Genomic DNA, 26,079 nt, shown 5'->3' with positions numbered 1-26,079 from the left:
GTTCAAGGGCAGCCCCTGACCCCAGGTGGACCGTGAGCTGCCCATGGGGTCCTCCGTCCGCGTGGACCATTGCTCTGGTCAACGGGTGACCCCTCCTGCTTCCCCAGCTTCTCCAAGGGAGCGAGGGTCCCCACCAGTCCCTGCAGCTGAAGGATCTCAGAGTCGCACCTGCTGGAGATGCCCCTGCTCTGGTGGAGGTCGGCTTTGGGCCCAGGCTGTGTAGACGGTGGCTGGATCATGCAGGTGATGGGGGGGGGGTGGAAAGGGATTATTCGGGTCCCTGTGAGACCCCAGCTGTGAGCAGACGCACCAAGGGGTGCTCAGCAGGGCAAAGCGGCATCCAGTGCCCTGCTCTCGACCTTCCTGAACTTTGAGCTAAAAAAAACCATTTTCTCTACACATGAAGGGGTCTCGGGTATCTTATTATAGCAACGGAAGGTGGACAAAGGGACCCACCAATTCCAAGCCCAATATCAGGCATGGAACCAAATCCAGGTCCACCCAGAAAAGACGGAGAGGAGGTCATCAGAAGGACGGGGAATGGGCATCCTGGGGGGCTTGGCTCTCAGGTCCTGGAAGTGGACACGGAGCTAGGGGAGGAGCTGACCTGCACGCAGGGGCCATGCCGCCCACCTTCTGGTTCCACGTGGGGTCAGTCCCTTGAGTTCTGATGCCCACTGGGGACGGGCGGGTCTGTCTATTCATTTTCGTTCACTGAAAAAAGTGGAGGAAGCCTCAGAAAAATGGCAGCCAGAGGACCTCCCAAATTTTAAAAAAAGGAGCTGGCAGATGTTGTGTGGGAAGAGGCACAGCCCAGATGGGGATCCAGCACGAGAAGGGGCCAGATGTCACCCACGGTATAATTTTCTCCCCCCTCGCAAAGAGAGAAAAACAAGAGCCCTCGCAGGTACATTCTCACACAGCGAGGTGTTAGGAGAGGGGAGCTGACGGGAAAGGTGTCGTCTGCAGGGACGTCTCAGTGCGGGGAAGAGAACAGGGCGCTGTCACCAGGCTCTCGAATGCTTCCAGCTGCATCCAGAAAAATCAGATACTTGGGGATCTCTCCCAAGGACACGAGATCCAACGATGAAGACACATCTGTAGTCCCCAGTCTGCGGCTGCGCTATTGCAGATGGCCAGGACATGGACGGACACTCAGCCAGTGTCCGTCACTGGATGAGTGGATAAAGACAAGGGGGTACGAATACCCAGGGGAAGACGACTGAAGTTGATCTGGGGCTCGTGGATTCAGAGGTTCAGTCTGTGGTGGCCGACTGCATGGCTCTGGCCCAAGGGGAGGCAGAACAAGATGGCGGCAGGGCCTGGAGGAGGAGAGCAGCTCAGGACAGGGCACCAGGGAGCAGAGAGAGCTCTGCTCACCAGGGACAGGACAGAGACCCAAAAGGCACAGCCCAGGGACGCCCTCCTCCAGCCACACCCCACCTGCTGCAATCTCCACCCAGTGAGTCCACTCAAGTGGATTAATCCACTATTAGTCTACACCTCTCGCAACCCAATCATTTCACCTCTGAATGTTCCTGCACCATCTCACACATGAGCATTTAGAGGAGGAAAAGTTGATTTGGGCTCCTGGTGTCCGAGGTTCTGTCCCTGGTGGCCGACTCCCTGGCTCTGGCCCAAGGGGAGCAGAACAAAATGGTGGCAGGGCCTGGAGGAGGAGAGCAGCTCAGGACAGGGCACCAGGGAGCAGAGAGAGCTGTGCTCACCAGGGACAGGACAGAGACCCCAAAGGCCCAGCCCAGGGACCCCCTCCTCCAGCCACACCCCACCTGCTGCAGTCCCCACCCAGTGAGTCCATCCAAGTGGATTAATCCACTATGAGTCTACACCTCTCCTAACCCACTCATTTCACCTGTGAGCTTTCTCACATGGTGTCACATGTGAACCCTGATGGGACACCTCGTATCTACACCCTAACATGGATGATCTGAAATAATCAAACTCACAGAAGCAGAACCATATTTGTCAGAGACCAGGAGGAGAGAAGCGAGGTGATAAATAGGTACTCAGTTAAGCAAGATGGAGAATGTGAAAGACCCTCCGCACACCATTCCTAGGTTGACCGTGGCGCGGTGAGCCTGACGTTTTTTCCCTGTTGAGTGTTGCTAACAAGATAAAATAGAGTCTAACAGAACAGGAGAGGTCAAAGGAGGTCCCGTAAGCACTCAAGCACACCACGCAATTCGAGCGAAGGCTGGTCACCGTTCCTTATCTGCTTTGACGAGGACACAGGGACGCTTGCTCTGCAGTATCCGTTACTGAAAATATCTTCCCGCTCCTATCAGGTGCCTTGACAGCTAGCGAGGCTGAGCCTGTGGCTGTCCCTGTGGATGGAGGGAGCAGCAGACACCACAAAACTTGTAGTGGGGAAAAAAACACCATTTGCATCCTTTGAGTAACGGGATCCAAGATGGCAGCCACCGCACGCTTGGACCATTTGGGACTACTGGGCACACAGCCTTACAATGGAATGCGGCCCCAAATACCTCAAAATACTTCCATTTGTTAACATTTTTAACCAGAATTAGGAGGCATGGTGTTGATGATTCTCATAGAATGGGTGGACCCAAGAGCCATATCAGTACCATCAAAATGGCGGAACTGAGTTACATCAGCGCTGTCCTGCGAGAGTAGGACACCCGATGACATCTAATGAAAACAAGGAGCTCTCTGTGAAGGACAGGATGACAATAATTAATCCAGAAAGAATAAATACAGACCCTTTCCATCCCTCACGCCCATTCAATAGAAGCACAGTGGTAAACTGATGTCTCCTAGACCTCAGAACATTAGACAAGATCATCAGAAGGACAGGAAATGCTTCTCAAAATACTCCTCGAGACTCTAGAGAAGATCATCAAGGACGGGAAATTGCCACCCGAGTATCTTGTCACCCCAGTGTCCTGTCCAAGAGAATGTCATCCAGTGGATCTATTTGTCTGTTTTGTGTTGCTATAACACAATACCTGAAGACGAGTACTCATAAAGGAAAAAGGGTTCTTAGCTCATAGTTCTGAAGGTCCCTGAGCACCCACTCGGGGACCTACTGGCTACACCACTACATGGCAGATGGCATCGTGGTAGGGAATGACCACAAAGAGTGACAAAAGGCCCTAATTATCTCCCCGGGGCTCCATCTCTTAAGGATTCCACCACGGGTCCATGGATCATCACGTCTGCAGCTCATGAAACACGCTAACCCACCACCCAACCCCATCGGTGGGTGTCATGTACCAGTCAGCCTCGTATCATTGTACCCAAGACACATGACGAGAACTTTGAGGAGGACAGGTCCCATTTTGGCTCTACGCCTGAGGTGACGCTGAACATCATGGCAGAAGGGCTTGGGGGAGGAGAGCTGCTCATCTCTTGGTAGCCAGAAAGACGAGGGGGGACAGAAAGAGGGGGAGAGAGAGAGAAGCCAGGGACATGATATAGTCTCCCAAAAAGCCAGGGACAAGATATAGTCCCTAAGAGCATGTTCCCAGTGACCTACTTCCTCCAACTATAACCCACCTGCCTCTGGTTTCCACCTTCTCCCAGTTGTGCATTCGAATTCTGAACCCATCAAACACACTGAGGAGGGGACAGCTCTCACCGTCCAATCATGTCACCTCTGAGCTTTCCTGGGCTGCCTAACCCGGGAGCTCTTTGGAGGACACCCAAAGTGCTAACCATAACCGGGACCCAGTGTTGGGGGTACGTAGCGTGAGTCGTCCTTGTTCCAAACCCTGAAGAGAAAAGCCATGCAACCTGAGCTGTCATCCTTCCCAGAAATGTGACAGTCAGTGCTTGTCTGGTGACCCCTTTGGGTCTTATCCCTGAGGGGAAGGGTCCGTTGAGAGTGTCGGTCCCGGGACTTATCTTGCAGGCTTTGTGACTAAGCAGATCCTTGTGCCTCATTAAGACGATAACTAAGCCCTAAATTCCACGGGATTTTCCTTCTCTGCACAAAATGACCAGAGTGCATGAAGCCATCGCCTAAATCCCCGGGACTTTGTTACATAATCACGTCTATGAAATCCCTACAGAGTCGAGTGTCTTTTTTTGCAGCCACCAACGACATAACGTCCATGGCTCTAGGGAGACAGTCGGTTGCCCTCTTGAACCTCGATGGAGGATTAGGTGGACTCATATAGACCGCAGGGGGATTGGCGATTTGGTGGCTTTAGCTACAATTCTATTCTTAGCTCCCTTGATGGCTCATAAAGCTCTAAATCTCTTGAGCTGGTCACTGCCCTCCAGGTCTGCCATGGTTTTTGCACGTGTGGTCTCTGAAATGAGGGTCCTGGAGATGCCCACCTGCCAGGTTCTCAACTTGGGCATGTTTCAAAATGGCGCCCGGGAATGGATGGCTCCAAGAGACTTGTTGGACAGGACGGTGGTTTGAATATAGTTTGCTGGAAGATGGGTGGGATTGAGGTGGTGGGACCTTGAAGAGGTGGATTAATGGTGTCCCAAGGGACGGTGTCCATCTCCTATGACGGAATTAGGTCTCATAAGAGTGGGTTGCTGTCCAGGGAGGCTGTGCCATGCACCACACTCCTAGTACCTCCTGAATGTACTTGGTTACGTTCCTCCTTCTCCGCCATATTATAACACAGCTGGGTGGCCCTTGACACAGCCTGAGGAATGCCGTTGTGGCCTTCCAACCATCAGAATCCTGGGGTCTACCTTTTTTCTTTTTACTTTACCCCGCCTCAGGTATTTTGTGATAGCAACACAAAATGGATTATAACTGGTCACAGACAGTGGACGCGGGCAGCCACGGCACATGTTTCACTCCCTGCCCGCTGTTCCCACGTCGCTCAGAGACCCGAGAGATAATGCAAAGACCTCAAAACCACAGAGCTGGGTGGTCCCACTGGAGGACGGCTGAGCAAGGAATTAAAGAGTACCAACCCACATCCTCCGGGGGGCAAAGAGTGGACGTTCGAATAACTGCCCGAAAAGAGAGGGGGGAAAGTCATCTGGGAGCCCAGGAGAAAAAAAGAGACAAAATATAAAAAATAGAGAAATAATTGTATGTTAAAAATGGGTTCAGTTCACTGAGTCCAATGAAGAAAAGAGTGAAGGTGGATATGGTGGATCCCAGCAACTTGGGAGGCTGAGGAAGGAGGACGGCAGGTGTGAGGCCAGCCTCAAGCACTTTGCCAGACTCTGTCTGAAAATAAAAAGGGGTGGGGGTGTAGCTCAGTGTTAGAGCACCCCTGGATTCAATCCCAAGAATAATAATAAGAAGAAGAAGAAAAATTTAAAAATAGATTGAAAAAAACATCAATGGAGTCTTGAATAACAAGTAACTCTAGACCCAGTGGATTAACCGTTCAGATAAAAAGTAAGATATTCTGAAATACGTCGGAGCTCAGTCAACAAAAGCAATCTATTGCTTCTCCAAAAAAAAAAATAAATAAAAAGAGTATCAGGAATATCGATGCAAATTGAGACCTCGCTTTTGGACAATGTCGCGCCCCGGATGAATGACTCACCTCAATAGCAGAGGTGATGGACTAGATGACGGACAGCCGTGTCCGTGTAGCTGGGGTGAGGCCGAGAGGCGGAAAACAGGATTGCTTTTCAGAAAAGAGCCTCGTGACCCCAGCGACGGAAGTGGCAAGCACCTGGTGGAAAGTTCTCCAAGTTCTGACTCTTAGACTCGAGGTTATGGGAGAGTCAGAGCGATGGGGTTTGGTGGTCCCCCCGAGATCGACTCAATAGATAAAAAAAACTCAGAAAATACGTAACGCAGAAGATCTAAAAGATAAAAGAAGAAGAGAGAAGGATCCCGATGCGTATTTCTTCAAAGTGGGTGAGATAAAGGCGCTTAGTCATAGAGAATCAAATCTAAATTTATTCTTAGTTGTAGAAAATCAAATTTTTTACGTAGATGGATTCAAACTCTCTTAAAGAGACTATTGAGGACGTTCAGAGAAGGGGGTGATTCTTGAAAGGACTTAAGATACTGGATGCACACGCTACCTCATTAAGAGACCTCATTAAACGACACTTGTTAGGAGACCAGGACGAGGAAGGATTCTGTGCACGTTCCGTAAAGACGATTTTCTTTTTGTTTTTTCCAGATATTTTCTCTCCGAGGTTGGTTAGCTCCCCGATGCAGAGGGCGGAATATATTTCATGGCTGAGTGACAGAGTGAGGATCTGAGCTCAGGAATGGCAGGTCCCAGGGCACTGGGGTTGGAATCTCCAAATGGGAAAGGTGCTTTCCCCCCCGCCACCGTCTCCTCTCGGTAAGTGATCACGAGGGCGAACCAGTCCTCCCAGCTCCTAATGGCTGGAGGCACACGCTGCAGGGGTGTTAGCTTCATGGAGGAAAAAAAAATCACCAATATTCACGGAAAGGACAGTTTTTGCAGGGACCTTGTGATAAAGGTTTTTAAAAGACTGTTAAGTGATTCTACTAAGGACACTACCGTGTTTGTGCCATGCACACCTTCTAGAACCTTCAGCTACCTGTCCATGCCTCCGTTTATCTGTTTATCTACCTACCCTACATCATTATCCATCCATCCATCCGTCTGTCCATCTCTTCATCCATCCATCTGTCCATCAACCCACCTACCCACCTACCTGACATCATTATCTCTCATCCATCCATCTCTCCATCCATCCATCTATCAACCCACCTATCTACCTACCTGACATCATTATCTGTTCATCCATCTCTCCATCCGTCCATCTCTTCATCCATCCATCTGTCCATCAACCCACCTACCTCCCTGACATCATTTTGTCTCCATCCATCCATCCATCCATCCATCCATCTGTCCATCCATCCATCTCTCCATCAACCCACCTACCTCCCCACTACCTGACATCATTATCTCTCCATCCGTCCATCCATCCATCCATCCATCCATCTGTCCATCCATCCATCTCTCCATCAACCCACCTACCTCCCCACTACCTGACATCATTATCTCTCCATCCGTCCATCCATCCATCCATCCATCCATCTGTCCATCCATCCATCTCTCCATCAGCCCACCTACCTCCCCACTACCTGACATCATTATCTCTCCATCCATCCATCTCTCCATCCATCCATCCATCCATCCATCTCTCCACCTACCCTCCTACCCCCCTACCCTCCTGACACCACTATTGATCCATCCATCTCTCTACCTACCCACCTCTCCTGCGTGTGGTTCTCCATCAGGAGCAATTTCGCCCACCGTGAGGCCATCTGGCACCAGCCAGACACGTCACGGAGTGTCACACTGTGCTGATTCCTACACGTAGAGACCAGATGCTCCTCAGCACGCTCCCAGGCACCCAGCGGTCCCCGGGATGAGATTTAGGCGGCCCCAAATGTTCGAAGCGTAAGGTCAGAAACGCTGGTCTGCAAATATTAACAGGTAAAAATCCACGCTTTCCAAACGCGCTCTGCGTGGACCGTCACGGAGCCACCCGAGGAACACACTCTACGGAGCAGTTGCCTCCCATCTGTTTGGACCCCGTCGCTTCTCGACCGGGTGCTTGCGTCTGGCGTCTGGTATAGGAGGTGAAGCCGTCTGGTCAGGTTCCACTCTGTGACGGAGGCTGAACCCTCCTCTCGCCCATGACCACAGATGGCGCCCGAAACTCAGACCGACCTTCTGAATGCACAGAGCTTTAACTTTTGGGGGCCGAGGTGCGGGTTCTACATTGTGAACGACGCTCGGCAATGATGACTTCTCAGTCCCCTTCCACGTTACTGAGAAGGAGGCTAACGAGAGACCTGACCGACCGCCACCCAACCCCAAGGACTTCCCCTGCTGCCATTTTGCATGGTGTAGACTAATAGTGGATTAATCCACTTGGATGGACTCACTGGGTGGTGACTGCAGCAGGTGGGGTGTGGCTGGAGGAGGGGGTCCCTGGGCTGTGCCTTTGGGGTCTCTGTCCTGTCCCTGGTGAGCAGAGCTCTCTCTGCTCCCTGGTGCCCTGTCCTGAGCTGCTCTCCTCCTCCAGGCCCTGCCGCCATCTTGTTCTGCTCCCCTTGGGCCAGAGCCATGGAGTCGGCCACCAGGGACTGGACGTTTTCTAAAGCTGTGACCAGAACAGACTTTTCTTCATCTTCATTCTTCTTGCTGGGTCTTTTGGTCCCAGTGACCAAAAGGGTGACGGAAGCAAGTCCCATTGGCCACGTGCCACCTTTTACCTCGATAAGGTCTCTGAGGTCTTCTTCTAACAGACTGGAGAGCGCCTCCCTGGGTGCAAATTTAAAGCCTCTCCAGGTCACTTTTGAAACAACCTGGTGACGTGCCAATGCGACATGTGCCCATCCACTTTCCACTAGTGGAACCCCGACCTCGGATGATTGATGTACAAAAGAGAAAGAGTTGAAGGCGGCTCTCGGTTTCGGAGATTTCAAAATTCCTCGGAGCCATCGCTCTTGAGGATCATCGTGGTGGGAAGGATGGGGTGCAGGAGATCATTCACTTGTGGACAGGAAGTCGGGGAGGAAGAAGAAGGCACTGGAATCCCGCACATACACAATGGAATATTACTCAGTCATGAAGAAGAATGCAATGATGGCATTTGCAGGTAAATGGGTGGACCTGGGGAATATCCTGCTCACGGAAATAACCCGGTCCCCCCAAAACAAAGGCTGAGTGTCCTCTCTGTGATATGTGGATGCTAACTCATGTAGTCACTGCCGGAGGGGGGCAGCAGGTGGACACTAGAGCTCTATCAACAGTGCACAGCAGGACCCTTCCTGTCTGCGTTGACAGACAGCATCTCCTCACCACGTTCCCAGAGCCGTCCTGCCTGGGAGTCCCCCCAAGGTCCACCAGCGAACCCTCCTCTAAGCCCACGGAACCCACAGGGGCCCCCTCCCAGCCCCGCGAGGCCAACAAGAAAATCATCAAAAGGATCCTCAAGAACCCTATTTCTGCAGCCCATAAAGAGACTCTGTAATACCGTTCCCACCCTTGACCCATGTCCAGCTTACGGGGAGCCCGGGGCCGGCTACTTTCACTCAGAGCAAACCTGAGAAATGACCGCAGCGTCCCCCAACCCCAGTCCAGCGTCTCAACAAAGATGGCGCGACCCACTGTGGATGGGAGGTGCTCGAGGGACCTCCCAGGGACTCCCAGAGACGCTGGCTGGGGAGGGTCATTCAGGGCCCTGGCCAGTTGCCGGCCACCTCGCAGAGGGGGCCGTCAAAGTTCCAGTCCTCAAGATTGAGGACTCAGCTTGTGCAACGGCTTGCACACGTCCACCCAGAACGCTGTCCACCAGCATTTGACCAAGTTCTCGCACTCCTCAGCTTATACCATGAGGACTTAAAATGGGCACTGTCCAGGGACATGGCCACATCCATGTTCACGGCAGCTTGATTCACAGCTAAGCTACGGCCCCAACCTCGGGGCCCTTCAATACAAAAGTGGATAAAGAAACTGTGGTATGCATACTAAGTGGAATATTACTCGGCCATGAAGAGGAACGAAGTGACGGCATTTGTAGGTAAACGGACGGAGCTGGACACTCTCATGCTCAGTGAAATAAGTCAATCCCCCCCAAAAAAACAAAGGCCGAATATTCGCTCTGACACGCGGCCGCTGATTCACAATAAGGCGGAAGGAAGCGACAGAGCCTGACCTTTGCTGTTCAGGGTCTCTTCTCTTATCTTGCAGATGACTTCTTGGGCTTTGGCATCATTGTTCCCAGCTACAAGGGAAAAGGAAAGAAAGCATTACAAAAAAAAAAAACATGCAAACCGTGAGTGACATGGCCTCCGACTTGCCATCCTCCTGCCTCAGCCTCCAGAGCCCCTGGGACGATAAAGATGAGACACGGGTTGGAGCTGACAGGGAGCTTTGACGGACAGGTGACCAGAAGCTCTTGGGGGCCTTCAGAGGGGCAAGGTGGCCCGGGACACCAGCCAGAATCGTCTGAACGGAAACCTCGGCCTCCATGAGCCGACCCGAACCTTTCGTCTCTCTAAGCTGCGGACCTCGGGTGTTTTCTCACAGCTCTGTCTCCATCACCACTGAGAGGCGGGAGCCCCGGCCTCGGGATCCCAGGTCCTTTTACTGCGCAGGAAGTGTCTGCTGCTTCCTTGTTCCTGTTGGGAGGACTGTGTGGATCTCGGTCAGGACGGCCGCTGTGGAAAACAGCCAGGAGTTTCCTCGATGAATTTAGGGTAGGTCGACCATGGGAGCTACCCATCTCCTCACCAGGCATCCAACCCAAATGGATCAGCGTGCGGGGGGGGGGGGGGGACATGGGCTCCGCCATATGCATTTCAGCAAGGTGCAGAAGCCAGTGACCTCGGTGCCTATCGACCACGGAAAGGACAAAGGTGGTTTGTGGGTGGAATACTATACAGCCATGCAAAGGGACGCTGCTCTGTCATATCTCAGCAGCATGGGAGGATCCGGAGGGCCTTCCGCTAAGTGAAATAAGCGAAGTACGGAAAGCAAACGGGCGGGGATGTCCCGAGACTGTATCACAGTAACGAGATGGCAGACATTAAAAAGGAAAAAAAAAATGTTAGGCGGGTGCACACCTCTCATCCCAGCAGCTTGGGAGGCTGAGGCAGGAGGATGGCAAGTTGGAGGCCAGCCTCAGCAACCGAGCGAGGCTCCAAGCAGCTCGGCGAGACCCTGAAGCAGATTGTGCATCCGCACGTCCCAAGGAGCTCGCCGGCCTCCGGGTTTCCCTGTCCCTGAATATCCACTTCCCGGGGTTTGCTCTACCTGACCGCTGGGTCCACCTGGAAGTGGCCACCTACAAGAGAAATCCCGAGTCCCCTCCCCGGGGGACAAGAGAAGCAATCATAAAGGTTCACCTATGATGACGTGCATGCCCAGCCTGGCCAGGTACTTGGCGGTGGCGAAACCGATGCCATCCGTGCCTCCCGTCACGATGGCCACGCGGTCCGGCTGCCGGCAGAAAACTGAGGAGGAAGCAGAAAAAAAAAAGGTTTAAAAAGCAGCGTCCAAGCCGGGAGGGTAGCGGGTAGCGCCCACCTGTCATCCCAGGTGCTGGGGAGGCTGAGGCCGGAGGATGGCAAGGTGGAGGCCGGCCTCAGCCACTCAGCGAGGCTCTGAGCAACTTGGTGACATCCACACCCCTCCAGCTGCCCAGGTGACACTCTGGAACCCGACCGTGGGCAGCAGCAACAACCCTTCCTTGTCCACGCCCTGGAGCACCCAGCTGCACACCCTCCAGGACCGGGATCCACAGAGAAGCAACGGGTCCCCACTTTGTCCCCGTCCTGAGCATGCCGGTCCTCATAGGAAATGGGCTGGCCCTCTGGGAGTTGGGTGGGCCTCACCCAATCAGTCGACGCAATGAAACGGGGTGAGGGCAGGGTGGGGCTCGCGAGCCAGCGGAGCAGTGCCCGACGCTGGGACCCGACCCACAAGGGAGCAATAGGAAGATGGATCGTGACTGCTGAGGAGTGCAGTCGCTGTTCTGGCACAGGGGACCTGGGACGCTCGCTGCTTCGGGGACGAGGACCCCGGGTCTCGCGCGGATGGGGGGTGGGGGTGACTCTCCTTTTGCTGCTTGTGGCCTGCGAATGAGCGAATCCGCGAGTGCAGAACGTGCAGCGCAGAGCGCCGACTGTATTCCCCCGCGTGCACTGGCGGGGTGCACCCGGGCGGGGTGCGCCGTGTGACCCCCGGGGGCAGCTCAGACCTCACTGATGGGACTGGGGGGTCAAGACACCCCGGGATAGGATGGGGGGACAGGTCAAAGCTGGACACAGTGAGGGGGGACGCGCAGGTCCCTGCGCCAGGCCTGGAGAGCCACTGGGCAGCGGTGCCCTCCCCGGTCCCTCCCGGGCCTCCTGGCAGATTCTGTCACATTGTCCCCGGGGCTAAAGCCTCCGCGCCTTTCCCGCCTTTAATCTTGGGTTAATCCCGACTCCCAGATGTCGGCTCCTGTCCGGGGAGATCCGAGGGGACCGGCGGCTCTCCCAATTGGGGGCCAGCCCTGGCCACCTCCCCCAGCCCATCATGCAGCTGGTGTCCGGGGACTTCAATCTGCAGGCTCTGCGCGCCCGCCCGCCCCCAGGACCGTGTGCAAAACGATCCCCGGGCTACATTGGCGCTGGAGGCAACCGTGCAACTGGACAGACAGGAGACGCACCCACGGCCCCCCTCACCCGCAGAAGCCCGGGCAGGTCCTCTGCTAAGTTTAGAACCCGCTGAGGTCACGCCCCTGGGGCCAGTGGCTAAGCTGGGGGGCTGACCTCATGCCTTCCTGGAGGCCAGCCTCAGCCTGGGCGAATTCCCGGCACGGAGGGCTCCGCCCACCTGCTCCGCTCCGCCTCCCTCTCCTCTGTGGGAAAAGAGGTCTTTGTATCCACCTCCCCGCGTGCAAAGGAGCAAACAGTCCCCAGGTGTGCAAGGAAAACACGGGCAGGGGACACGGTGTGCAGCCGGCGCTTGTGTGTCATTCCAGGGGTCTGGAGGCTGAGGCAGGAGGACGGCAAGTTGGAGGCCAGCCTCTGCAACTTAGAAACACCATTTCTCAAAATAAATAGTAATAATAATAATAATAATAATAAAGGGCTGGGGGTGTAGTTCTGTGGTTCAGTGCCCCTGGGTTCAATCCCTACCACAAAGAAAGAAATAAAAATGAAAATAAATAAAATTTCTCTGAGACCGCCCATCCGCGGGAGCCCCAGACGGGCATGGCCGTCACAGCAGAGGGTGACATCTATTTGAAAAGGACGAGAATGTTTGGAAACCAGGAAATCAGGATGCTCATGCACGTCTGCAAACGGGTTTTTTAAAAACAGCATTTTATAAAGTCCTAGGGTCTCCTAACTGGAGGTGAGGCCTGGGGGGGAGGGTAGTGGGATCCCCTGAGGTCCTGAGGGTCACCATTGGTGGCTCTGTAAGAGGAGACCTGAGCCAGCACGAGTGCGCCTCTCTCTTGGCCTTCCACCCTCCAGGACCTTCCAACAAACCTTCATTCTTTATAAATCACCTGGTCTCGGGTGTCTTGTCACAGCTACAGAAAACGAACCAAGAGGTCCAGGTGGGCCTTGGGGGGGGGGGGGTCTGCATCTACCGGGGCGGATGGCGCATGCGCTCCCAGGGCAGGAGAGCTGGTGAGTGACAAGGGTCCCAGACGTCTGTCCAGTCTCTACACAAAGTCCTCGGGGACAGGTCCTTTAAGCAGCTGCTTCTGAGACACAAAGAGAGCAGGAGGGGGGCGGAGGCCCAGGCGCAGGGTCTGCAGAGCCTCAGCGGCTGCTCCCTGACCCCCGCAGCCAGAGCCCAGCCGCTGACCCCCAGCTGGCCTCCTGACCCCCACCAGCCTCGCTCAAAAGCTCAGCGGGCGGGCGCAGCTGGGATCCGGGCCTCTCTGCAAAAGCAGGAAACCGGCCTCAGCTCGGGAGGGAAGCGAGAGGCAGGAAACTGTGCAGCTCCTGCTGCTGCAGCCCAGCGCGGCCCCTGGACGCTCCGCTCCGCCGGCAGGAGCTGTGGGCGCTGCAAATGCCCGCGGCGGGCTCTGAGCATGTGCAGGAGAAAGAAGAGTCTGAGGTCCGGGAGGCCCGCACCACCACCGCCTTTGCCAGCTACTGGCTGCTTCCGGTTGTTGGATGTGTGGTTGGTTTTATTTTTTTTCCCCGTGTCCCCTGGCAGGGCAGGTCGGAATTTGCAAGTGACAACTGAGAACTAAAGAAAAATGCTAGAAAAAAAAAAAAAATACTTAAATGAAGGTCTTGTGCACACGGATTTTTTTTTTTTTTTTTTTGAGTGCTGCAGGGCTCCCTAAGAGTCTCCTGTCACAGTCACGTCGGGGCCGGACAGATTTGGTGCAAAATAGAAGAACTAACAGGGGGAAAGGAAGGGGGAAGCGCTTCCTCTGGAACCTTGGTGCACCCTCAGTCCCTCCAACCTGTGTCCCCAAGCCTCTACCCACTGTCACCTGTTTGGTTTTTTGGCACCAGGGATTGGACCCAGGGACACTTAACCACCGAGCCGCGTCCCCAGCCCTTTCTATATCTCAGTTTTAGAAATAGTTCTTGCTAAGCTGCCTAGAGTCTTCCTCATGCAGAGGCTGGCCTCCACCTGGCGATCCTCCTGCCTCAGCCTCCGTCTCCCAAGGTGCTGGGTTTATAGGCATGGACCACCACGTCCAGTCCCAAGTTCCCTTTAAAAGGACCCCGAACCCCCAAATGCCCCGATCCCTCTCAAGGTGGCCTGCGCTCTGCCCCACAGAGAGCCCCTCTGGATCTCCTAAATAAATCTCCGGGCATCAACAAGTGACCGGTGCCCACATGAGGTCCCCCTGTTTGGGACCTCCTTGGGCTACTGCACCCACCGAGTCCCTTGGGTATCTGACGCCAAAGAGAGAAAGAGAAAAGAAAAACGCAAAAAAAAAAAAAACATCTGAACTCAAGGCTGCAAGACCCCAGGGCCAGACCTGAACTGTGAGTGGCCGGGACAGGTGTCCTTTAAGGCCAGCGAGGACCAGCCTGTGGGCAGACCCGAGGGTCCGGGGGACAGATGCCCGCGCAGCAGACGGAGCCCAGGAGCAGCGGCGGCTTTGCGTCTCTGGTTTATTGAGCAGAGTCCAAGGTCGGAGCTTCCAGGAAGGCAAGGGGAAACCGGCAAGAAGCGCAAAATCCCAACATTGTCGCGAGATACAAAAAGTGCCGCTGTCCACCTGAGCCTGTCCCTAGCCCAGCCCCCTGGGCACCCTGGGCGCTCCCAACTCGCACAAGGAGCTGGGCTCCCAGGGACCACGGAGCTCTGCGTTCCCTCTCTTACGGAATGGAGCAACGTCTCCAACGGGAAAAGCGGTCCTACATTTAGCAGCGCCTATCCCGGTTCCCGGGGGGACCCTTCCCGTCAGCCAATTCCGAAAAAAAAAAATATATATATATATATATTAAGTTTTATTTTTATTTTTTTGCAAATTAAATGCTCCCCCACGAGCTTGAGTTTTTTAATAGAATTCAAACGTCTTCTCCCATCCGAGAACCTCAAATTCCCACCTCCATGGCGGGAAGTCGGCCTCAAGCAGGTTTAAACAAAAGCAGAAAAAGAAAAAAAAAAAAAAAATTAGGGGTCTTTTACTGCCCCCCCAAGAAACCTAAAAATAGCTCACCTCGGTTCATGCGTCACAAATAAAACCCAGAACCGCAAGATGCATGAACTACCCGGCTTAGAAGTGGCTTCAAGAGCGGGAACGCTTATAATCCCAGGTGCTCGGGAGGCTGAGGCAGGAGGATGGCGAGTTCAAAGCCAGCCTCAGCCACAGCGAGGCCCTGAGCCGCTCAGGGAGACCCTGTCTCTAAATAAAATGCAAAACAGGGTTGGGGACGGGGCTGCCTGAGGTCTCCCACCCTGTGTCGCCAAGCCTCTCCCCACTGCCACCTGTTTTTTTTTTTTTTTTTTTGGGGGGGGGTGGGCACCAGGGATTGAACCCAGGGACACTGAACCGCTGAGCCACGTCCCCAGCCCTTTTAATATTTCCCTTTTGGAAACAGGTCTTGCTAAGCTGCTGAGGGCCTCGCTGGTCGCAGAGGCTGGCCTCCAACTGTTGATCCTCCTGCCTCAGCCTCCCAAGCTGCTGGGATTATGGGCCCTGACCACCGTGTCCAGTTCTCGGGGGGAAATCAAGCATCAGCCGTTGCCAGGCTTTTGAGGAAGCTGTGGCCGTTGGTTTGTGGAAGGTGACCGAGGACGGGGCACCCCCCGGCCGTGTGTGTCCTTCCTTCTCGGCTCGTGACTGTCCAGTGTCCACTGAGGCGGCCCCTAGAGGAAGCCCCCGTCCCTGAGCCCGAAGAAGCCGCCGCTGGCCGGGTCCCCCAGCGGGAACAGCTGCTCCGGGTCGAGCCCCCACTCGCCCTCGTCCTCGTCCTCGGGCTCGGCCTCGACGGCGGCCGCGGCGGCCCGGCCGTTCTCGTAGAGGAACACCTGCTGGTCCACGTGCGCGGGGGCCAGCCGGTTCCGCTTGGCGCTGACCACGTTGGCGGCGGAGCCGAAGAGGCGCTCGGGGGGGAGGCGCGTGGCGGCCACGCACCAGTACTTCTGCAGGACCTGGGGCAGCACGGGGAAGAGCGCCAGGCGGTCGGACCACCACTTGAGCGGGTCCTCGTGGAGGCCCAGGACCTTCTGCGACTTGAAGTTGCTCAGCTCCTCCAGCAGCTGCGCGTGCACCTCCTCCTGGTCCTCGGCGCCGGCCGCCGGGCAGAAGATCTCGGCCAGCAGGCTGTGGATGGCGCTGGCCGGCCTCTTGGCCGGGGGCTCCTCGGAGCCCGCCGACGGCTTGTCCTCGGCGGGCAGCGGTGGCGGAGGCGCGGGGCAGCCGCTGTCCTTGGCCCTGTCCAGCAGGCCCTTGGCCTCCTCCACGACCCGGTTCTCCACCTGCTGCCTCTCGAAGGCCGAGAGGAAGGGCAGCCTCTTGTAGCGCGGGTCCAGGAAGGTGGCCACGTTGAGGAACAGGTCGGTCTCGGGCGCCTCCTGGTAGGTGCGGCTCAGCTCCTTGGCCATCACCTCCTTGGCCATGCTCAGGTCCTTGGGGTCGCCGTCCTTGGCGTGCAGCGTCGTGTTGAGCAGCATGTGCAGCAGCGGCTTGACCATGCTGATGGTCGGGTGCCGCGCGACGGCCAGCACCTCGGCCACCTGCTTGAAGGGCTGCAGCAGCTCCACGAGGCCGTCGATGGTGGCCCACTCGGCGGCCTCCAGCAGGAGGTGGTGGTTGTTGCTGTCCTCCACCAGGACGCCCGCGATGGCGAACTGCTGCTCCCGCAGCCGCTGCAGCATGGCCAGCGTGCTGCCCCAGCCGGCCACCCGGTTGCTGACCAGCATGCAGCGCGCGGCGCCCTGCAGCCTCTGCTTCTCGGCCAGCATGGACCTGGCCACCGACGACTGCTGGAAGTAGGCCACCAGGCGGCGACAGCGCGCCAGCAGCGCGGCCAGCTTGGGCAGCCGGAAGGCCTGCTGGATGGCCGCGTCGAAGGCGCGGCCCAGGCACGGCATGTGCACGGGGACGTCCAGCAGCGAGCAGGCCTGCGCCACGTCCTTGCCGCAGTCCGTGGTGGCGCCGGAGACCTTGGCGCTGACGCCCCACTCGATGAAGGTCTCGTAGAGGACGCGCGTGATGGTCTCGGCCGCGTTCTCCTCGGGCACCTCGAAGGTCTTCAGGCACCGCGACGCCACCGACAGGCAGTTGGGCGACGCCAGGCCCAGGAAGTGCGCGGCCAGCGTCACGTAGGCGCGGTTCTGGTTGTCGCTGCGCCACAGCTCGGTGGACACGCCGCACCAGGCGGCCTCCGCCAGCTCCTTGCGCACGGCCTCGCGCACCGCCCCGTAGCGCGCGGGCAGCGCCCGGCTGCAGAAGAACCGGGCGCTGGGCAGCTCGTAGCGGGGCTCGGCCGCCCGCAGCAGCGCGCGGAACGCGGGCTCGTCCACGGTGGACGCGGGGAAGAGCCCCTCGCAGAGCAGCGCCAGCACCGCGCCCGTCAGCTCCTGCTGCCGGCGGCCCTCCAGCCCCGGCTTCCCGGCCAGCGCGTCCTGCGCCCCTGGCAGCTGCGACGACGACGACGGCGGGGGCGGCGGCGGCGGGGGCTGCGACGTCGAGGGGGACGAGGACGAGGCCGCGGAGGAGGAGGCGGCGTCGGGCTTGAGCTTGGAGAAGGCGGTGGCGAAGGCCTCGCGCATCTGCTCCGTGTTGCTCTTGATGAACTCGCAGAACTCCTCGGGGTGGTTCTTCTCCAGGTGGTAGGAGAGGTTGGACGTGTTGCCCGAGTAGGCGATCTGCGACATGCAGATGCGACAGTAGATCTTCTTCCACTGCAGGATGCACCCCTCGGCGTTGGTGTCGAAGCCGAAATACTTCCACACCTTGCTCTTGGCGCGGGGGTGCGCCACCAGCTTCAGGTCGGCCTGCGACGGCTCCCCCGCCTTGCTCTCCATGGCGTCGTCGGCACGGCCGGCCGGGCGACCGCTCAGGCGCGGGCACCTGCTAAATAAGCACCAAGACAAACACAGCGTGAGAAGAGACGCGCGCCACGGCCCCCCGCCGGGGACACAGCCAGGCGCAGGGCAGGGCCGAGCGGGCATGCGCGGAGCAGCGCAGCCGTCCATCAAAGGCACCGCGCATGCGTCTCGCTCGCTTGCAGAGCTGGGAGCCCGACACTAGGGGGCGCGGCTCGGGTCACTGCAGACGCCCCAGGCAGCCCATCCGGCTCCAGGTCCCTGTCCAAGGCCTTGGGCCAAAGACCCAGAGGGTGCACCATGGGGAGGGAGTTCCGAGCGCAGGACGCGGGGAGACCCACACCCTTCAGGGCCCGCGGGGAGCAGCAACCAGCCCCCAAGGTCAACAGAGGTCAGTCCTGGGCAGCCCAGAAGCGGCAACGGGATGCTGCTTTGGCTACCAGGGTCTTGAGTCTGGCCACGAAGCGTTGGACCCCAACTTTTCATGCTTCCAAACGAACGCCGCAGGCTCAGGAGCAGCCTAAGTGCATCTGTGCTTGGGGACACACATGCACCTAGGAGCTCTTGGAGCAGAAGATTGGATGATCCGTGAGACAGCCACATCCCCCGGTCCTTGGAGCCGCCACCCAGGGTCCCCTCTGTGCGCAAGGACCTCCAACACAGCTCGGTTTTCTTAAGAGACACTGGGGACCCCTAAACCAGGCGCGGTGGCCCACGCCTGTCATCGCAGCAGCTCAGGAGGCCCAGGCAGGAGGACGGTGAGTTCCAAGCCGGCCTCAGCCAAAAGGAGGCTGGGAGCCACTTAGCAACGCCGCCACGGTCTCTAAATGAAATATGCAAACGGCTGGGGATGCAGCTGGCTCCGTGGTTAAGTGGCCCTGGGCTCAATCCCGGTTTAAAAATGAATTAAAAAATAAGTTAAAAGAGAGACACAGGCTGGGGACACTCACAAGCTGTCAGCGCTGAACTGAAGCCAAACCACAAAGCGGACCACGGAACCCACGACGCAGTGCTCAGAGCCAAGCCAAGAAATGTCCCCCACGGCCCAGGCAGGCTGCAGAGGACCCACCTCCAACCCAAGACCACGGCCACGAGGGAGCCGGGCCTCGGACCTCGTGTGCAAACAGGGTCTCTGCAGAGGTGGTCAGTGCAGGGCCCTGAGATGGGCTCCTCCTGGGGCAGGTGGCCCTCGTGCCATGGCCGTGTCCTCCCCAGAGACAGAGGAGGGGACACAGACCCAGAGGAGGAGCCCCGTGGAGACGGAGGCAGAGACTGCAGTGAGGGGCCACCAGCCCAGGGTGGGGCTGAGGACCAGGTTCCTTTGCAAGACCCCAGAGCCCTGCTTGTGCCGTGCTGGGGGGTGGGGAGAAGCACTCAGCAGGACACGCAGGTGGACTTCCAGAGAAGGGGACCCCTGAGCTGCTCACGACTAGGCCAGCGAGGGTAGCATACCCAGGGCGGAAACGTGGGCCAGGTGCTGGAGATGCCTTCCTGCTGGCCCAGGGCCACTAGTCTGACCCCTGCAACAGCGTGGGGCGGTACGGGCACTGCCCACTGGGTCCTCGTCACCACTGTTGTGTTCCTATAGAGTGACCACCAGGGCCACTTTTATGTTTTACATAAAACATGAAAGTTTTACATCCGATTTATTATTATTATTATTATTATTATTGCTATTATTATTGGGCTGAATAGGTCCCTGGTACCTGTAGGAAAGTTTCATATTTAATATTTAATTTATTATTATTATTATTATTAGGCTGAAGAGCTCCTGATACCTGGGAGAAAGTGATATTTCAATTTATTATTATTATTATTATTATTATTATTATTATTATGAGGCTGAAAAAATTCTGGTATCGGGAAGAATTTATTACCTGGTATTCAGTAATTATTTATTACTTACTCTGATCACCATTACTATTTGGCAGAAAGAGGTCGCAGAACATGAAGGAAAATTTTTAATATACAAAATTGGTTATTAACTTTATTATTTGTTATGATTTTTCTATTTGTTGCCAAGTGCGGTGGCACACACTTATCATCCGAGTGGCTCCGGAGGCTGAGGCCGGAGGATCGCAAGTCGGAGGCCAGCCTCCGCAACTTAGCAAGGCCCTAAGCAACTCAGGGAGACCCCTGTCTCTAAATAAAATATAAAAAGGGCTGGGGACGGGGTTCCAGGGTGAAGCACCCCTGGGTTCCATCCCTGGTACCCCCCAATAAATTATTTATCATTTTTGTTATTATTTGGAAATGAGAAGGCCTGGTACCCGGAGGAAAGTTTTGCATTCGATCATTCTTACTTTTATTGTTGTTATTGCTCTTATTTAAGTCCTGAACTTGGAGGAAAGTTTCCTACATTTTGTCATTATTGATCATTTATTATTCTTATTATTATCCCTTTTATTAATTAGGCTGGAAAGGTCTTGGCACCCAAAGGAAAAAACTTTTTCAATTATTATTATTTATTATTACTGATGCTAATATTTGGCTAAAAGAGATTCTGGTGGCGGTTATTATTATTATTATTAGGCTGAAAGAGATCCTGAGAGAGTTTATTATCATTATTATTAATTTTTATTGCTATTTTTATTAGTATTTGTTCAAAAGAGGCCCTGGTACCTAGAGGAGCATTTTATATTCATTTTTAGTTTCTCTGTTTCTTTTGGGGTATCGGGGATTGAACTCGGGGGCCCTCCACCCCTGAGCCCCGTCCCCAGCCTTATTTTGCATTTTATTTACAGACAGGGTCTCCTTGAGCTGCTTTGGCCTCGCTTTGGCGGAGGCTGGCTTTGAACTCATGATCCTCCGGCCTCAGCCTCCCCAGCTGCTGGGATGATAGGCGTGTGCCGCCGCGCCCGGCTTATATACAATAATTTTCAGCGTCATGATTATTCTGAACAGGGTCCTGAGGCCTGCAGGGCAGCGTGGGATTCGACTGTGGTCATTACTGTCATTATTGCTCCTGTTTGATTGACAGGCGCTGGTAGCTAGAGAATGTCTTATCAGCAAGTTACAGATAGGACCCGACGATGGCCCTGGGCCTGGAGCACGCCCCTGTCCTCGACCCAGCTTCCAAGGACCCCGCCTACAGGTGCCACCTGTCAGTTCCCCAGAACCTGCTGCCACAGGGACCCGGGAGCCCCAGCTGCAGGTACAGTTGGCTCCAGGCGCTCCCAGGCTGGTCTCAGGGTCCCTGAGCGGCTGCCCAGGCAACCCCCCCCGGGGTCTTGCCTTTTCTGATTCCTCATGTGTGAGCCAAGGGCTGCATTTTCCACATATTGTCCCCCAGACCCAAGCAAAGCCACAGTATTTCCTCAGGGACGCGGTGACCTTGAAAACCAAGTCAGGAGACTGCACCAATGAATATTGCCTACAGGGAAAGAGGGAAGGGTATAAAAAGATATCCCAGGAAGCTCTGGTGTCCATCACATGGGGAAGGAAGGAAGGGAGGGAGGGAGGGGAAGACACAGTGGCTTGGGAGGCTGGGGCAGGAGGACGGCAAGTTGGAGGCCAGCCTCAGCAACTTAGCAAGGCCCTAAGCAACTTAGCGAGACTCTGTCTCTGAATAAAAAAATAAAACAAAAAGGCCTGGGGATGTGGCTCAGGGGTTAACACCCATGGGGTCAAACCCCAGCACCAAAAAAACTAACAAATAAGCATTATGTCCTGTAAAAAAAATACATATTTTTTTTGGTCTGCGCATGAAAAATAAAATACACGTCTGCAGGGGTCGCTCCCTGGTCGCTTTGCAAACCTGAGGCCCTGGGTTCTGGCCCAGAACTGCAAAAATAAAGCAAAATTTAGAAATAAAACCAGTACAGAAAAAATGAGCATTAAAAGATGCTCATCTGCAACATAAAAAATGGGTCCTTTTCTCCCACTTTTGGAAATATTCACCTTATACAAAGGTCTGCATTCTTCACAAAGCCCCGTGTTTTCGGGCTCTTTATTAAGCGCCGTTGGCATACGGGGTGTGAAGTTTGTTTCCCTCAGGGTCACGTTGGGTGATTGACAGGCCTGCACCCCACACCTCTGCACCCGGATGCACTTTGGGCTACAAAATGCAATCATTCACCTCCCGCCTCTTACGATGTGATTGACAGGCCTTCCTTAAAAGGTGGGCCATTTAGATGCGGCCTCCAGGAGGTGGGGACAGACCCTAACTTGCCCCGCCAACCCCTCCCAGCTGAGGAATGCCATTCCTTTGCAATTAGTTTGCTTCTCGGCAGAACGCAGTTGAGCTGGGCTTGCAGTCAGACTCCAGGGTGGACTTTCCCCGCCCTCAGCCACACCGGAGGGCACAACCCAAGCTGGATGCAGCCCCTTTATTAAAAAAAAAAAAAAAAAAGACTCTGAAAGCCCGGTTTGTTTGCAATCCTCCTGCAAAGCCCAGGGTAAAGGTCAAGCTTTGCACGTTCAGAACGAATCAGAAGCTGGATCCACGGCACAAAATGAAACAAAGTGACATTTTTGAGCGGGGACGGAACATGGAGGCCTCAGGCAGAGAGGGCAAGGCCCGGCCTGCCCTGCCAGCTCCAACAATGGCCCAGGCGACCGGAGGGGAAGGACGTCACTTGGAGAATGCAAAAACTGTCAATCAAGGTGCACGAGAAGGGACCTCCCTCCAGGTGCCTGGGGCCACCGGTTCCTCTCCACCGAGAGCTTTTTAACGACTTTTTTTTTTTTTTTTTTGATCCACAGGTGGGACCCCCAGTGGCCCAAATGGCAGCTGCCCAGGTTCCCCGAGGCCGTGTCGGGCAGGCAGCAGCCCTCGCTGAGCTCAGCTGAGCGCATTCCCGCGCAGGCGACGCGGCTGTCGCCAAGCAAAGCTTGCACGGACGAGCACCGGCGGGCAGGCTGCACCTGGGCCCCGCCAGGGACTGCCCCTGGCAAAGGGACCTTGCCTCGCAGCTCCCTCCCAGGGCCAGTTCCTTGCACCACCCTCTCCCGTCACTCCCAAGCGGCTCAAAAATACTGAAAGTCACTTTTTCAGGAAGCAGAAAGGTGACCCCAGGCGACATTCAAATGGACCCTTCCCCGGGCTGCCAGGCCGAGCGCCCCACGTGGCTGTGCCTTTCAAGAGCGCGCGGGCCCCGGGAAATCGAGTCATTTCGTAACCACACGCGCCTGCCACCAGCCCGGCCCGCCCCGGGGTCGCAGGGGCGCCCTGCGCAGTTGGCCAGGCCGAGAGGCAGACCTGGACCCGCCCGCGAGACGCCAGGGTGCACGCTCGCGCCCGGAGGCCGGGGAGTGACTTTGCTTTGAGAGTGAAGCTGTCCTTGGGGGCACCGCCTCTCGGTGGCCTGTCACGCCCCGGGACTCTGTCCCTACAAACGCGCCGGCGCTGGCTCGGACCCCCGCGCAGAGCCGTGCAAATGCCCGGTGCGCGCGCACCCCGCGGCCTCCCCCGGGCCTCGCAGGCGGAGGCTGCGCGTCCCCCGGGCGCTCCCCGGAGGCCCCGGAACAAAGTTGCGCCGGCGGAAGCGCCGCCCCCCGCAGCCTCCCCGCGGCCCGCTGCGCCGCCGGCTCCACCTCCCGGAAGGCCCGGGTCCCCTCCCGGGGGGGACCGAGGGCTCGGGGCGCCCCCTGCTCCTGCCCTCCCCTCCCGGGACGCAGGGGGCGCGCGGCCTCCAGCAGACCCCCGGCGCCGAGCGCCAACCACAGCCGCCCGAGGTCGGGCGCGCACGGGCCCCGGGGGCTGGGCCACGGTCGCGGGGGACGCGGGCCCCTCGGACGACCCCCGCCCGGCCCCCCGCAGGGGACACGGCGAGCGCGCGGCCGCCCGGAGCAGGAGCGCGCGGGGGGCGCAGCTGCGCGGCCCCGACCCGCCGCCCCCGAGCGCGCGCCGCGGACCCCAAGGTCACCCCCGCCCCGCGCCCCGCTGACCTGGCTCCGCGAAGCCCCCGAGGCAGCGGCGCAGCAGCTGCGCCACCAGCACCGCGGCCCCCGCCGCGTACACCCGCAGGGCCGCCCGCGCCGCAGACAAAGGCGACATGGCCGCCCGGCCGCGCCACCGCTCCGCGCCGCCCTCCGCCCGCCCGGGACACGGCGTCGCCCAGCGGGACCCGGGAACGCCCCGCGCCGCACGCCCTCCGCGCGCCCGACCCGGAGCGCTGCCGCCCCGCCCCGGCCGCAGAGCCCACCCGACCCCGGGACCCCGACCCCGACCAGATCCCCTGCAGGGCCCCCAGACCTCACCCCGGGACCGCAGACCTCACCCCGCCCCCAGACCCCACCCGGACCCCGGGACCCCAGAACCCCTCCAGGGTCCCCAGATCTCCACCCCCCCAGACCCCACCTGACGCCGAGACCCCGGGACCCCGACCCCAACCAGAACCCCTCCAGGGTCCCCAGACCTCACCCCACCCCCTGAAACCCCAGGACCCCAGACCCCCATCCCGACCTCCACCTGGACCCCAGACCACCACCCAGGACCCCAGACCTCCACCCAGGACCCCAGACCTCCACCCCACCCCCAGACCCCACCCCACCCCCAGACCCCAGAACCCCTCCAGGGTCCCCAGATCTCCACCCCCCCCACCCCACCTGACGCCGAGACCCCGGGACCCCGACCCCAACCAGATCCCCTCCAGGGTCCCCAGACCTCACCCCACCCCCAGACCCCACCCGGACCCCGGGACCCCGACCCCAACCAGATCCCCTCCAGGGTCCCCAGACCTCACCCCGGGACCCCAGACCTCACCCCACCCCCAGACCCCACCCGGACCCCGGGACCCCTCCAGGGACCCCAGATCTCCACCCCCCCCAGACCCCACCTGACGCCGAGACCCTGGGACCCCAGACCCTGACCAGAACCCCTCCAGGGTCCCCAGAGCTCCACCCCACCCCCTAGACCCCCAGGACCCCAGACCCCCATCCCGACCTCCACCTGGACCCCAGCCCACCACCCAGGACCCCAGACCCCCCCACCCCACCGGAAACCCTGGGACCCCAGACCTCCACCCCACCCCCTAGACCCCCGGGACCCCAGACTCCCATCCCGATCTCCACCTGACCCCAGACCCCCACCCTGGCCCCCCGGACCCCAAACCCCACCCATATCCCGGGTCCCCAGACCCCCATCCCAACTTCCTCCATCCCGTCCCCCAGACCCCCGGGACCCCAGACCTCACCCCCCAGACCCCTGGGACCCCCAAGACCCCAGACCCCAACCAGAACCTCCCCAGGGTTCCCAGACCTCAACCCTCCCCCCCAAACCCTGGGACCCCAGACCCCCTCCCGACCTCCTCCACCTGGACCCCAGACCACCATCCCGGGCCCCCCACCCCACCCGGGACCCCAGACCCCCATCCCGACCTCCATCTGGACGCCAGATCCCTACCCTGCCCCCCCACCCCAGACCCCACCCAAACCCTGGGACCCCAGACCCCCATCCCAACCTCCTCCACCCTGCCCCACAGACACCCCCCCCCCAGGGACCCCAGACCTCCCCCCTGGCCACCCCGAGCTGCTCCAGCACCAGACCCTGCCCCGGACCCCAAGGACAGCAAATCTCCATCCCAGCCCCCACCGGGACCTCAGAGCCCCTGGGGACCCCAGACATCCACCCAGCCCCCACGTGCACGGCAGACCCCCGCCCAGACCCCGCCCCGGATGCAGACCTCCCTCCTGACCACCCCGACCTGCCCAACAGCGGACCTTGCCGGACACCCCAGGGACCCCAGACTCCACCCAGCCCCCAGCTGCACCGCAGACCCTCAGGGAAACGGCAGACCCCCCAAGGACCCCAGACCTCTATTGGGAGGCCCCATCTAAGCAGCAGACGGCCACCCACCCTATCTGCACCCCAGGGGCCCTGGACGGGGAGGACAGTCCCCCCTACCGCACGGTTATGCTGCCTGGCGCCCCCTAGTGGAGGGGCGGGGAATGTCACCAAGATGGCACTGTGGACCGGAGGAGCCTTCTGAGGGGCGCCCCAGACTTTGAGGGGTTCACAAAACTGCTTTCAGTTAACTTGTCTTAAAATCTGAAAATAAAATTCTATTTAATCACAGCAAATATAAATAATGCATGGTTTGGGTTTTTTTTTTTTTTTTTTAACCACCAAAGTGGCTAAATTTTTAATTGATTTGAATCGTACAAATTTAGGGGTACCCCCGTTATAACTGGATGCACG

The 26,079-nt window shown here is 57.6% G+C and overlaps 2 protein-coding genes across 2 annotated transcripts in view; both read right to left on the bottom strand.

Moving 5' to 3' along the window:
- Dhrsx (dehydrogenase/reductase X-linked) overlaps positions 1-23,993 on the bottom strand; it is a 31,751-nt gene extending 7,758 nt beyond the window's left edge. The window contains exons 1-3 of the mRNA XM_071606979.1: positions 23,829-23,993; positions 10,820-10,927; positions 9,628-9,696 (exon numbers count right to left, since the gene is read on the bottom strand). Of these exons, the coding sequence (XP_071463080.1) occupies positions 9,628-9,696; positions 10,820-10,927; positions 23,829-23,937 (286 nt within the window). The 5' untranslated portion in view covers positions 23,938-23,993. The remainder of the gene's footprint in view (positions 1-9,627; positions 9,697-10,819; positions 10,928-23,828) is intronic.
- Positions 15,657-23,910, bottom strand: LOC114106903 (E3 SUMO-protein ligase ZBED1). Its single transcript, XM_027954093.2, has 2 exons — positions 23,829-23,910; positions 15,657-17,967 (listed from the first exon to the last, which is right to left on the bottom strand). Exon 2 carries the CDS (start codon positions 17,916-17,918, stop codon positions 15,756-15,758), a length of 2,163 nt encoding a protein of 720 aa, XP_027809894.2. The 5' UTR covers positions 17,919-17,967; positions 23,829-23,910; the 3' UTR covers positions 15,657-15,755.
- Positions 23,994-26,079: the final 2,086 nt, after the last annotated feature.

Source organism: Marmota flaviventris, chromosome Y (assembly GCF_047511675.1).
Source record: "Marmota flaviventris isolate mMarFla1 chromosome Y, mMarFla1.hap1, whole genome shotgun sequence".
In the NCBI taxonomy this organism is placed as follows: domain Eukaryota; kingdom Metazoa; phylum Chordata; class Mammalia; order Rodentia; family Sciuridae; genus Marmota; species Marmota flaviventris.
Note: the sequence above shows the minus strand (reverse complement) of the source record. Positions and strands in the feature narration are given on the sequence as shown.

Excerpts from the sequence above, each read along its gene's own strand:
- LOC114106903 (XM_027954093.2), bottom strand. The coding sequence starts at position 17,918 with ATGGAGAGCAAGGCGGGGGAGCCGTCGCAGGCCGACCTGAAGCTGGTG.